The 13,708-nt window shown below is 38.3% G+C and overlaps 1 protein-coding gene across 1 annotated transcript in view; it reads left to right on the forward strand.

The window, feature by feature from the left end:
* BUB1B (BUB1 mitotic checkpoint serine/threonine kinase B) overlaps window positions 1-11,617 on the forward strand; it is a 64,726-nt gene extending 53,109 nt beyond the window's left edge. The window contains exons 17-23 of the mRNA XM_021718486.1: window positions 229-369; window positions 700-800; window positions 3,754-3,903; window positions 5,505-5,647; window positions 8,290-8,461; window positions 9,251-9,357; window positions 11,067-11,617. Of these exons, the coding sequence (XP_021574161.1) occupies window positions 229-369; window positions 700-800; window positions 3,754-3,903; window positions 5,505-5,647; window positions 8,290-8,461; window positions 9,251-9,357; window positions 11,067-11,256 (1,004 nt within the window). The 3' untranslated portion in view covers window positions 11,257-11,617. The remainder of the gene's footprint in view (window positions 1-228; window positions 370-699; window positions 801-3,753; window positions 3,904-5,504; window positions 5,648-8,289; window positions 8,462-9,250; window positions 9,358-11,066) is intronic.
* Window positions 11,618-13,708: the final 2,091 nt, after the last annotated feature.

A 13,708-nucleotide genomic window follows, 5' to 3' on the forward strand; every position in this document is an offset into this window, starting at 1 on the left:
TGTGCTACCACGCCCAGCTGATTTTTTGATTTATTGTAGAGATGAGGTCTCGCTGCCCATGTGGGTCTCGAACCCGCAGGCTCGGGCAATCTACTCACCTCAGCCTCCCAAAGGCGCGGGATTATAGGCCGAGTCACCGAGCCTGGCTTAATCTGCTCTTACAATATCCACTTCAAGTATAGTTTTTTTAGATGATTTTTTTTTCAACTTTTCCTCCCTGTCCTGCAGAAAACCTCACTCAGTCACCCTGGTGTTCACAGTATCGCAGCCAACTACTAAAATCCCTACCAGAGTTAAGCTCTTCTGCAGAGATCTCTGTAGAAGATAGACCAATGCCTAAATTGGAAATAGAGAAGGAAATTGAGTTAGGTAAGTTTTATTGAATATATGCATATGACAGTGTACAAATAAGTAATGATTTATAATTAAACTTGATGCTTAAGCACTATAAATATTCCTAGATTGTAAAAAATAGAATTTTAGAAGTTGACAAATTAATAACTTCATATCCCAATAACAATAGGAATTATGTCTTCCTGTCTTTCAATCTTTAACAAATGATTTTGAAGAGTATTCTAGATTCTATTAACTGGCAAATATACCAGTGCCTCTAACCCTTAAACCAGGAGGTAAAGGCTGGAGGACTGTATATGTTCACAGTGATTTTTTTTTTTTAATGGAATCAAATCATCTCAACAGGCAATGAGGATTATTACATTAAAAGAGAATACCTAGTATGTGAAGATTATAAATTATTCTGGGTGGCGCCAAGGAACTCTGCAGAGTTAACCATAATAAAGGTGAGACTGATTTTTTTGTCATTTCAGTTACTTTGTAAATAATGTGGATTGAAGCAATAACTGTCCTCATGGTACCATCAGATCTTTCTAATAATCTCTTGCTTCCTTATAGGAAAGTAAGTGAGCCATCAAGAAATCAGGCCAAGATCAGACATCAAAATTGAGAAGCTATTATATAAATCTTTCATGTCCAAACATATTAAATATTCTATCAATTTTATTTATTTATTGAGGGAATCTCTTAAATGTTCTGATCGGCTGCATTCTGGACAAGTTATATTCTAGCTTTGATACACATACAGTCTCACCTTGAAATTTCCACTTACCATCATCGTAGGTGTTCACATTACCATTTTCTAATGTTGGATGCCCAGTATCTCAGATCTCATATTTCCTTCTTTCTTGGTTTAATCCCTCACATTTAATCAGCTTTCTGAGAAAGGGATGGGGTATACAATTTTTGAAACCTTTAATCAGAAAATTTTCTTACTCTGTATCTTCACTTGATTGATAGTTTGGCTGTATATAGAATTAAGTGTCTTATCTTTTTTGAATTTTGAAAGAGAACTCCATTATCTTTGGCATCTAACCTTGATTTCGAGTCTTGCCATTCTGAGTTTTGAATCTTTGAGTAAAACTGTTTTTTTCCTTTCTCTGTATCCTTAGAGGATATTATGTTTGTCCCCAGTATTCTGAAATGCCACAATTACATGCTTTGGCATAAGTTTGTTGTCATTTATATGCTAGGCACTCAATGGCCATTTCAATATGGCAACTTCTTCAGTTCTGAGAATTTTCTTCAAGGAAAAAATTATTTCTTCCCCTGTTTTCTCTATTCTCTCATTCTGTAATTTCTTTTATTAGGATATGGGGTCTCTCGGACAGGACCTCTAAAAATCTTACTTTTTTTTCTCCTATCTTATATCTCTTTGCCTTTTTATTTTACTTTCTGGAGTATTTTATCAACTTGTAGTCTTTTCCTTTTTTTTCCTTTTAAGTGACAGGTTCTCTCCATTGCCTTGCTAGACTCTGTTGTCGCCATGCTTCCTGTTTTGGCCCTCTCCCCCACTTTGGGGAGGTGAATCTTCTCTTTCTCTCTCTCTCTTGCTTTCTCTCTAATTTACTTTTAAATAAACTATATTTTTTAATCTAAAAAATAAAAGACAGGTCCTTACTCTGTCACCCAGGCTGTAGTATAGTAGTAAAATTGTGAGTCATTAGAGCCTCAGACTACTGGACTCAGGCAATCCTCCTGCCTCAGCCTGCCAAGTTGCTGGGACCACAGGCATGTGCCACCATGCCTGACTAATTTTTTGCTTTCTGTAGAGATGGAGTCTCACCTGTTACTCAGGCTGGCCTCAAACTCCTGACCTCAAGCAATCCTCCTGCCTTTTCTATTTTTAGTCTTTTTACTTTTTTTAGATTAGAAAATATAGTTTATTTAAAAAGTAAATCAGTAGTCAGGCGTGGTGGCATGCATCTGTTGTTCCAGCTACTTGGAAGTCTGAGGCGGAAGGATTGCCTAAGCCCAGCAGGTCAAGGCTGTGGTGGCTGTGAGCATGCTACTGCACTCCAGCCTGAACGACCGAGTGAGGCTCCACCTCAAAAAAAAGTAGATTAGAGAGTGAGAGTGAAAAAGGAGATTACCTCTCCAAGGTAGGGAAGGGGGCTAAAGCCAGGAAACATGGCTAAAGCCAGGAAACATGGTGACAGCCATAGCTCAAAGAGCACGTAGCCACACCAGCATTGGCTGCAAGGCCTCTTTTTTATTCTCAGAATTTTCTTTGTAACATTCTGTTCTTCATTTTAAAGATAGACTATTCCCTATCTCTCTGAGATATTAATGATACTTATTTTTTTTCCTCACGCCATCATCTATTTCTTCCTGTTTGTTGTTGTCTGTTTTGATACTAGTCTTTCATACTAGAGGCTTTCTTCAAGTCTTTGGCTCTCTATTCATATTTGAGTATAGTACACTAAAAGCTAATTGAAAGCTCTGTGTATGTGGAGGGATCATGACAGCTGTGGACCTCACTGTAGGATGATTTAGCTTGTCCATTTAATTGGGAAACCTTCCCCCGCCCCCCTTCAATCTTTAGATCTTTTCTCTTGAACTGATCAGATTGCTTAGAGAAAACTTCTAATTTTCTGCCTAGAGCATATAAGCCTGACTGCTGGCTTTCTGCTGAGTGAGGAAATTAGAAGATTTGGAAAGGCAAACAAGTATACCCTAACATCTGATACATAAACTTTTTCCTGTTTTCCATATGATATTTCCACCTTCAATAGTGCCTGATGTCCTATAGTCTAAAGACTTTCTGTTTTATACTCACTAGAGAATAAGCTTATGGTCTTCTGAAATAGAAGAGTGGCAATAGCTGGGCTGGACTATGAGAGCAGGGTGGGAAATTTGGGGTCTAACTTTCTCTTAAATGGGGATCAGCCACTTCTATTAGCGCCATCTTTAGCCTTACCTCCAAAGGTCACTGATGACAACAGTGATATACTATAGGGAAATAGCTTTGTAGTATAAATATGGTTCAACTTTCTCCACTGCAAGGATCAATTCTCCTTGGATTGATTGTTATTCTAGGTGGATTGTTGCCTCTTCTTACTCTCCTTCCAGCTTCCAGAATCGTATTGCTATTTTGTCCTTTACAGAAGATTTATGCCTTTAAAATAACCCTTTACTATTATGTCTATATCAGAAGGGCTAGAGGGAATGTGCTTTCAGTCTGCCAGCTATAACCATAAATTCTAATTGCACTTATTTTACTTATTTATTTTTACTTTATTTTATTATGAAGATGTGGGGTACATGTTAGGATTAGGTACATAAGTAGTTATGTGCAGGTGAAGTTTGGGTCTCCAACTGGCCTTCACTTCCCCTGGTTTAGGATCCCTTAGTGGTGTTATGTCATTGCACTTATTTTTAAAATACAATGTCTTACAGGTATCTTCTCAACCTGTCCCATGGGACTTTTATATCAACCTCAAGCTAAAGGAACGTTTAAATGAGGAGTATGATCATTTGTGCAACTGTTATCAATATCAAGATGGCTGTATTGTTTGGCACCAGTATATAAACTGCTTCACCCTTCAGGTTTGCATACTAAAAACATGTCATTTAAAGTCCTCAGGTAGAGAGATTTGTGTTTCATTTAGCAAAGGAATTTAGTACAAAAAATCCTGTCAACCGTCTACAAATAGACAAATTAAATGATAAGGTATAGTATTGTTCATTTTTCTTTTCCCAAGTTATTTTGACCAAGGACCTCTTGGTATTTTTTAACTTTTTGTTTTGTAAATTTTTAAACATAAACAAAAGCAGACAGAATTGTATAATGAATTCCCATGAACTAGTCATTTAACTATGATCAATCATCAGCTCATGGCCACTCTTGTTTTCTCTATACTACCTTCACTGGATTTTCTTTTTGCCTTAAATATGCACAATCTTATTTGTCAATTATATCTCAATAAAGCTGAGGGAAAAGGTGCCACCTCCACCCCCCTAAAATACAGTGATGAGCTTAGGTGAAGTTATGTGTGGTCAGAAGTTTTTGACTTTTAAAAAAATAGATTCAGGAAATGCAAGTGCAGGCTTGTTGCATGAATATATTGTGTACTGGTGGGGTTTGGGCTTCTAGTATACCCATCACATTGTACTCAATAGGTAATTTTTTAACTCTTATCCCCCCACTGGGTTATTTTTAAAACTCAGTATATAACTTTTTTCCTTTGTATTTCCTTAAGAAATTTTTGTTGCAGGTTTTGATAGTAATAAGAATTTTCTAAAATGGTTAGAATGAGCTTGTTGCAGTAGTTCATGCCTATAGTCCCAGCACTTTAGGAGGCCAAGGCTAGAGGACTGCCTGAGCCCAGGGGCTCAAGACCAGCCTCGGCAACTTGGTGAGACCTTGTTTCTACAATAAATAAAAAAAAAATTAGCCGGGCGTGGTAGCGCTTGCCTGTAGTTTCAGCTACTTGGAAGGCTGAGGCGGAAGGATCATCAGAGCCCTGCAGGGCAGGCTACGGTGGCCGAGAGTGTGCCACTGCACTCCAGTTTGGGCGACAGAGTGAGACTCCAACTCAAAAAATAAATAAATAAATAAAAATAAATAAGTAAGCCGGGCTCGGTGGCTCAGCCTGTAATCCTGCGCTTTGGGAGGCTGAGGTGAGCGGATTACCTGAGCCTGCGGGTTCGAGACCCGCCTGGGCAACTTGGCGAGACCTCATCTCTACAATAAATCAAAAAATTAGCGGGGCGTGGTAGCGCGCGCCTGTAGTTCCAGCTACTTGGAAGGCTGAGGCAGAAGGATCGCCGGAGCCCAGCAGGTCGAGGCTGCGGTGGCCAGGAGTGGCCACTGCACTCCAGTCTGGATGACAGAGTGAGACTCCAACTCAAAAAAATAAAAATAAATAAGTAAAATGGTTGGAATGAGTGTATTTTAAAACATACAGAGCACCTATTATGGGCCAGGCTTACCCTTAATACTCTCCATTCATGATCTCATGAAATCCTTACAATCTTCTGGGAGATAACAGTATTGTTAAAACTGGGACATGGGCTCAGACTACAAAGGAGCCTACATTCTAGTAGAGAACAAGGAAGTGTACAAATCAGCCGTTTTCAAGGTATTGAGTATAACTACAGTTCACCCAATTTGAGAAATAGTGAGTTTTCTCTCCTTCTATTTCCAGGATCTTCTCCAACACGGTGAATTTATTACTCATGAAATAACAGTGTTGGTTATTTATAACCTTTTGACAATAGTGGAGAAGCTACACAAAGCAGAAATAGTCCATGGTGACTTGAGTCCTAGGAGTCTAATTCTCAGAAACAGGTTGGTCCTTTCCATTCTCTAATAGTGTTGTGAGGTTTCTCTTAAAACATGAATAGTCATTTTTTAAGCCTTTTGATAAATGCCATATAAAGGAACAATTATGTTAAGAGAATATTTACTTAAAAGTCAGTAATCATTGGGAATTATTTAAAAGAAATCAAAGAAATAAAGCAAACTGAGGAAAAAATTCAGATAAAAAGTATTAATCACAGTATTGTGATGATTCATTTCAAGAAGAGATTAAAATATGAATATTTTGAGAACCGTAAAGTAGATTGTCTAGTCATTCTTTGAACAGGGCCAGTGCAGTTGTAGCAAGGATGCCAGCACTGCTCAGTTTCATAAACCAAAGCTTAAGTCAAGCCTATTGAACTGTTAGTCAAGATAAGTGGATAAAACCAGAGTGCAAATACTAACTATGCCAAGAAAAGGGTTTAAATTAAACTCAGTTTGTCCATCATGTTCAAGAAATGAGCACATAGCAGGAAATAAGAAGTAAAGCCCAAATACTAAGAACTGAGAAAATACAAAAAACATTCAGGCACGAAGAAGGCAAAAACAGTCTAAGTTTTTTCTTTTGTGAAAAGGGCTATAGAGGACCAGCACACCCTTTTAGTGATCATTGGACTCATAGTATTTGAGTAAAATGGCTCTGATTCGCTGGGCGTGGTGGCTCCTGCCTGGGCAACTTGGCAAAACCATATCTATTCAATAAATTAAAAAATAAACTGGGCATGGTGGCACATGCCTGTAGTTCCAGCTACTCAGAAGGCTGACACAGAAGCATCACCTGAGTCCAGCAGGTCGAGGCTGTGGTAGCTATGACTGTGGGACTGCACTCCAGCCTGGAAGACAGAGTGAGAGACTCTGACTCAAAAACAAACAAAAGCCTGATTTAAAGATGTTTTGTCTGCCCAACCCCATGACTTGGGTAAGGAGTTAAGTTTCTTTCTGAGATCACTGGTATACACAAATAACTGGACTCACTCTTTATATTTCTTCTGACTAGTTAGACTACAAAAAGAGGCTGAAATTAGACTCTAAATCTTAGTGGCATGGAGACTAAAGAATTGTCCATGTCGATTGGGCACAGTGGCTCAAGCCTGTAATCCCAGCACTTTGGGAAGCCGAGGCGAGAGGATTCCCTGAGCCCAGGGTTTCAAGACCAGCCTTGGCAACTTTATGAGACCTCATCTCTGCAATACATAAAAAAGATTTGGCTGGGCATGGTGGCACATGCCTGTGGTTCCAGCTACGTGGAAGGCTGAAGCAGAAGACTTGCCTGAGCCCAGCAGGTCAAGGCTGCGGTGGCCTTAATTGTGCCACTGCATTCCACCCTGGGCAACAAAGTGACTCCAACACATACACACACACACAATTAATTAATTCAAACAAACAAAAAAAACTTGTCTCTCCTAGGCTTCACTCCTTCAAGACGGTTCTCTGAAACCAGCTACTCATAAACATCAGAGATCTGTCCTCTTCTCTACAATAAATCAAAAAATTAGCCAGGTGTGGTAGTACGCGCCTGTAGTTCCAGCTACTTGGAGGGCTGAGACAGAAGGATCGCCTGGGCCCAGCAGGTCGAGGCTGTGATGGCCATGAGTGTGCCACTGCACTCTAGCCTAGGTGACAGAATGAGACTCCAACTCAAAAAAATAAAGAATTGTCCATGCATTTTGCAGTTATTACCAAAAGAACTAGAGAATCCCACCCTCTCTCCTTAGACAGCAGAGTCTTAAAGTCTTCCCCAAATATAATGTAGCAGCATTTCTCATCCAGGGCACCATAGGTATTTGGGAGACAATTCTTTGTGCAAGTGTTTTCCAAGCATTGCAGAATATTTTATTTATATTCCTACTTCCCCATAACTCTCCCACCTACCCAAATAATTGCAAGTAACATTCCCCCAGCCATAGTGACCACCAGAAATCCCCCATGTTTCCAAATGTGAGAACCCCAGTATGTTTTTATTTTCATCCTACTTCATGACATTAAAAGGACAGTGCTAGAATTCTCAGGGTTATGGAAATTAGAAGCAGAGGTGTTGGTCTGAAAGGAAAAGAAGCCAGAGGTATTTTTTCACCCTTTTAGAAATGGGCATTTGTGGTCTATGAATTCAAATAGCTCTTTTCAGCCACCAGAGCCTCCAGGAAGGTACATAGTGTTAAAGGAAACTTGCCTTTGTCACTAGTTATCAAAATTGATAGGAAATTTTATACAGATTCACAAAGAATTAAAAGCCAGAAAGAAACTTGAAATCACTTACAAGCTTAGTTTCTTCCATTATAATTCCTGTCCATGCATAAATCATTGCTATGGTACATGTTAATGTGTACAGTACAAGACAGAAGGCTGCCATCTACTTCCAGTTCTAACTTTATATAACGTGAAGATTTGGAAAATGTTCAATAGTGGCCATGCACTGTGTTTAAATACACTTGAAGTCACCAAACTGATCTTGACATTCCTTCCCCAAGACTGCCGGTGCCCTTACAGGTGCATTTTCAAAATTAACCACTGGAGGGAGCTGTTGGCATAACTAAGACACACCTGCAGTACCTTTTTATTTTTTTAAACCCAGCTATGCAGCTTCTTTCATGGCCTATTTTTATGATCTCTTCTCTTAAATCTGGGCTCAGAATCCACGATCCTTATGATTATAATAAGAACAATCAAGCTTTGAAGATAGTGGACTTTTCCTACAGTGTCGATCTCAGGGTGCTGCTAGATGTTTTTACCCTCAGCGGCTTTCGGACTGTACAGATCCTGGAAGGACAAAAGATTCTGGCTAACTGTTCTTCTCCCTACCAGGTAGGTGTAAAACAAAGCTGAGCGAATGTGGAGAGGGGTTCTTAATCTCTTTATTGTCTAGATAAGCTATAAAAGCTAGTGTTTGCTGGTATTGACGCTTCTAGAATAGATGACCTAGTTTTCAAATATCACCAAGTCAAACAAAATGTACCATTTTCTGTCACAGTGCTGAAGAATTTACACAGACACGTGCAAACACATGACTGAGTAACCTAAGTGCCAGGGCCATTGCTACCACTTACCATCCACTTACCATCCATGTTATCTTTTATAGGTTATCTTCTCTGAAATATAAGGATAACAGATTTCTGCTCTATGTACATCAGAATTGCTGTGAGGATTAAATGAAATAATGCATATAAAAAAGACATCAAGACAAATGTAAAATGTTTGCTATGGTGGCATTATATGCAAAAATTCCTTTTAACTCAGTTCTAGATATAAGGCATTTGCTGATTGAATATGTAGCATGAACCTGAACTAGTCATGTGGCCCACATTTAGATCACAACTGGAATTCATGCAGATTCGGAAGACCTACGAATGTGAATGTGATAGTCCAGATATTTAGTCATCTTTTGTTCTTAAAGATAATTCCTAGAGTTGACTGTTGATCATTTCTTTGGAGAGCTTCTCCCTTTACTGTAAAGATGAGGAGCAGCCTACTAAAATGTATGTCATAAATTAAGCTTTGTTGAACACTATAATACCTTTCAACTTCCTACATAAATTAGCTACCATGGTAGAGGCAGAGAATTATTTTAGCTGATGGTGCTTTTTGTGATTTCAGGTAGACCTGTTTGGTATAGCAGATTTAGCACATTTACTATTATTCAAGGAACACCTACAGGTCTTCTGGGATGGGTCCCTCTGGAAACTTAGCCAAAATATTTCTGAGTAAGTATTAGTGATTTCAGGGTCTCTGCCTGTCCAAATAATTTTTTCTTTCTTTTGGGTTCTCTCTCTGTTCTGGCAACCTTAGTTGTCTTAATCCAAATGCCATGATTCCAGTAATTTCAGATGTTTTTTATTAGCATAACCACAGAGCACTTAATGCAGGATACAGGAAATGCTAATTAAAAATAAGAAACTACTCAGACCTAAGGCATCATCCTAATCTAGATGTAGCATATGGACTATGATTGTAGTATGGAAGCGTCTTAGTTTAGAAGTGTTAAAAGAAACATTTCGTGAGAACAATTTCCTAACCCCTTTTAATAGCAATTATTTTCAAAAGTAAAAAAAAAATAAGCATCTCTTGAAGATAGTTCAACTGCTAAGTTATATATATATATAAATTTGTATATATTCACATTTACATATATTTCTATAAATATAAATAAATAAATACACACACACACTAATTTTAGGCTATGAGTAGGTAGAACCAAACCAGAGATCTGAATCTCCTGGTAAAGAAATAAATGCTTTTTTTTTTTTTTTTGAGTTGGAGTCTCTGTCACCCAGGCTGAAGTACAGTGGCGCCCTCACAGCCACTTCAGCTTTGACCTGCTGGGTTCAGGCGATCCTTCCACCTCTCCTTCCAAGTAGCTGGAACTATAGGTGTCTGCTACCACTCCTAGCTAAATTTTTTTTTTTAATTTATTGTAGAGATGAGGTCTTGCCAAATTGCCCAGGCTGTTCTTGAACCCATGGGCTCAGGCAATCTCCTCACCTTCGCCTCCCAAAGTACTAGGATTACAGGCTTGAGCCACAATGCCAGGCTGTAAATGATCTCCTAATAAGAGCTGCTTGGTCTCAGAACCTTAGTACTCCCTCAAGCCCGCTCATAAACCTTATTAAATATCTATGTTCTACTTTAGCTTATCTTAGCAATGTCCCAGAGTAAGCTTGCCAGTCTGTCGCTTACTGTTACATTCTTTGGTTTAAAAAAAAAAAATCAATGTTGAAGATTTCATGTTTTTTCTCCATTTTCCCTTCTAAACAATTGAATTGTATTTTCCTCTTTATTTAATTCAGAACTTGGCCAGTCTTATTTGTTTCTTACATACACTTTTTAGATGGGCTTGAAATATAACCTAAGACATATAGGATAGATTTAGGCATCACCAGTTGGCTGTGGTCAAGGCCAACATAGGCCGAAACAGATGGGGTCAACTGGGGTTTCCTAACAGCCCTGCCTTATATAAGAAGAGAGGTTTCCCTGATAAAAAGAAAGTAATGATAAACAAAGGTACAAACATCATAGGTTTAAGCAGTAGTCACTTCAGTCAAACTTAGTCTTTTTAATGACCCAGACTATAGGAAAGTTAGCGAGGAGACAAAATTCCCTTTTCTCTTATTTGTAGAAGAAAAATGCTAGAAAAGTGGTACATCTTAGTAAACAGAGGAAATTTATAGACTCAGATGAGAGAACATCTTTCCCTTTGTGTGCACTGTATTTTCGTTTTCCCCACTCTGGTAGCCTTTTTTTTGTAGTTCTTCCCTGGGCTTTCAAAGGACTATTTGAATGATCTCTAACACTAGAGTTCTAGGTATTGCCTTAAATCATCTTGGTGCATAAATGTATCACTGAGTCAAACACGAAAAGAATTCCAATTTTCATATGCCTAATCCTGATGACAATGGTTTTTATATATTTTTAGGCTAAAAGATGGTGAATTGTGGAATAAATTCTTTGTGCGGATTCTGAATGCCAGTGATGAGTCCACAGTGTCTGTTCTGAGGGAACTTGCAGCAGAAATGAATGGGGTTTTTGACTCTGCATTCCAAAGTCACCTGAACAAAGCTTTATGGAAGGTAGGGAAGTTAAATAACTGGAGCTTTGCTCTTTGAGTAAGATAGGCAATCAGGTCTCTCCCAGAGTCCTGCCTGAAAGCAATGGTTATATCGTAGAACACTGGAACTGTATTTGCTATCATTTAATTTAGGACTCATTTAGACGCAATATCAGTGCTTTTCTACCTTTTGGTAGAGGTGTTCTTCTAAGTAACTGGCATTTTTTTACACAGCAATGTACCCACCCATAGCTCTGTCTAACTTTTAAGAGGAACTGTTTTATTTTAAACGCACTCCATACAAATGGGTACCTTATTGTCATTCAACTCATTTGCCTCTTTTCCCATTTGTAATCTGTAACATGTACTATTATGATCACCATGTATTTTGTAAATAATAAAAAATAATATTTGTTAAATATGTGCTTCTAACATTTCATCTACTTTTTTGTATACTAAGAAACAAATGACTTAATTTTGCAGTGAGGTGCTATTTTACCGTGGAAATTTATCTATCTTCGACTTGGAACTGTTATGATAGGGTTACTACAAGACAGAATAGCCAGTCATTTGTTTAGACTGTAAAGTAGGTAAAATGGTATACATAAGACCAAATTTTCTTAAACTTCAAGTGGTAAAATTGTATATGTTGGTCATATTTTAATGTTTTCACTTTTATTCACAAAGCCCCTTGGTCTTTTTGTATAATCTAGTGGTGTCGCTGCTACAGGGTCTCTTGATTAGGAATGCAGCGGTTGGAAAGGAAAAGAAAAGAAAAGTTTTCGAACAGGGCCTAGCAAACTTTCAGAAATGGAATAATCACCATTCTATTACTTGGAGAATGACTTGGAAGGGGAAAGGGTCAGTGAAAGAATAAAAGGAAATTTTACTTGAAAGATTTAAAGAAGCAGGAGGTGAGAAGAAAAGGATAACTTTGAAGCCCGAAATAATTTGGGAGAGAGTAGGCCTAGATGAAGTATTGGAAACCCACAGTTGGTGAATTACACTTGACCTCAGTTATAAGGAAGAAAATTCGTAGAAAAGGGCAGTGAAATTTATCTAATTATTGATGGGGTATAGTTGGTTAAGAGCAAATATGTAAAATATGTATAGTTGGTTAAGAGCAAGTGCCTGTAATCTCAGCACTTTGGGAGGCTGAGGTGGAAGGATCACTTAAAGCCTAGAGTTCAAGGTTACAGTGAACTATGATCACACTACTACACTCTAGCCTGGGTGACAGAGCAAGACCTTGTCTATTTAGCAAGCAAGAAAGAAAATTATCTAATTATCTATTTCATATTTAAGTATCAATTATGTTCCTTCATGCTGGTGCCTGATTTTTTTTTTTTTTCCCTCTAGTTGTCACTGTTATTGCTCTAAGATTGCTGGAAAGCAGAAAATCCTACGTATGTCTCAACTAAAAATATTTAAGCATATATAGTCGAAGCACTGAAACATGACTTGGATCTGAAAGATAATCGACTTAGAAATATTTGCTCTTAACCAAAAAACAGCTCTCCAAACATTCTCACATTTGCTTCTCGTACTGATGATATAAAATGATGTCTCTCTCTCTTTTATATAATCAAGCTCCTCTCCCTCTCTGCTCTCCTCATTTCTCAATCCACTGTGTTGACACATGAAGTTATTACTCTGAGACTGGACGGTAAATTTAGATTACTTCTTAATATAGGCTTAGCTACTATCTAGTGAATTCTTCAGCAACCTTGACAGCAGGCTGATGTATAAATAAAGCTTTGTTTCAAAGTACTCTCTGAGGAAAGAGAGGGAAATCCGAGGAAGCTGCCTTGTTGAGAACTTACACCTGCTTTGCCACCCCTCCTTCCATTCCCCTTCTCCAAGCCCAGCACCTCTTTGTAGAGGGGGGAAAAAGAGTATCTGACCGATTAGGACCTGTGATGTCTTAGGTTTTCTCTTTGCCTAAGCATAAAATCACAAAGTGGGATCCTTTCCATTTCCCTTATATTTTTGGCTTGTTTGTCCTGGGATATTCTACTTTTTCTATTTGGCAGAAGCTTAAAATGGCTATTTCTTGTCTCACTAAGATAGTAATAGTGTAATGAGGGACCTTGGGGTGGGGTGGGGTGGGAGAAACAGCTGAAAAGACAGGATTTATACTTTTGTTTGTAAAGAGACCATGGAATATATAGTGCCTCACCATTCACAGTGTTTGTTCCTGGTGGTCTAGTGGTAAACAACAAGAAGAAAAACAAAGTGTACATCCACTAATCTTTATAGTACTTTCTATGATAGTTTTATAAGAAACTTTCCACAAAGTTAAAGGTTGGTCAAAGTCTAACCAATGGCTAACCTGAATCTGGAAATAAAGAGGTTTTCCTGTGGCAGTAGGACTCAGTCTGTTGATTGAGCTATTATCTCAGTAACAAAGACCTTCAGAGGGTTAGCACAAGGTTCTTTGAAATAACTTTTATTGATGTCTTTGGCCAAAGTCTTCAAGCTAAGACAGCAAAGTGCTCTTCTACTGCATA

This window comes from Carlito syrichta, unplaced genomic scaffold, assembly GCF_000164805.1.
Source record: "Carlito syrichta isolate Samal-C Ts95f unplaced genomic scaffold, Tarsius_syrichta-2.0.1 Scaffold312225, whole genome shotgun sequence".
Classification (NCBI taxonomy): domain Eukaryota; kingdom Metazoa; phylum Chordata; class Mammalia; order Primates; family Tarsiidae; genus Carlito; species Carlito syrichta.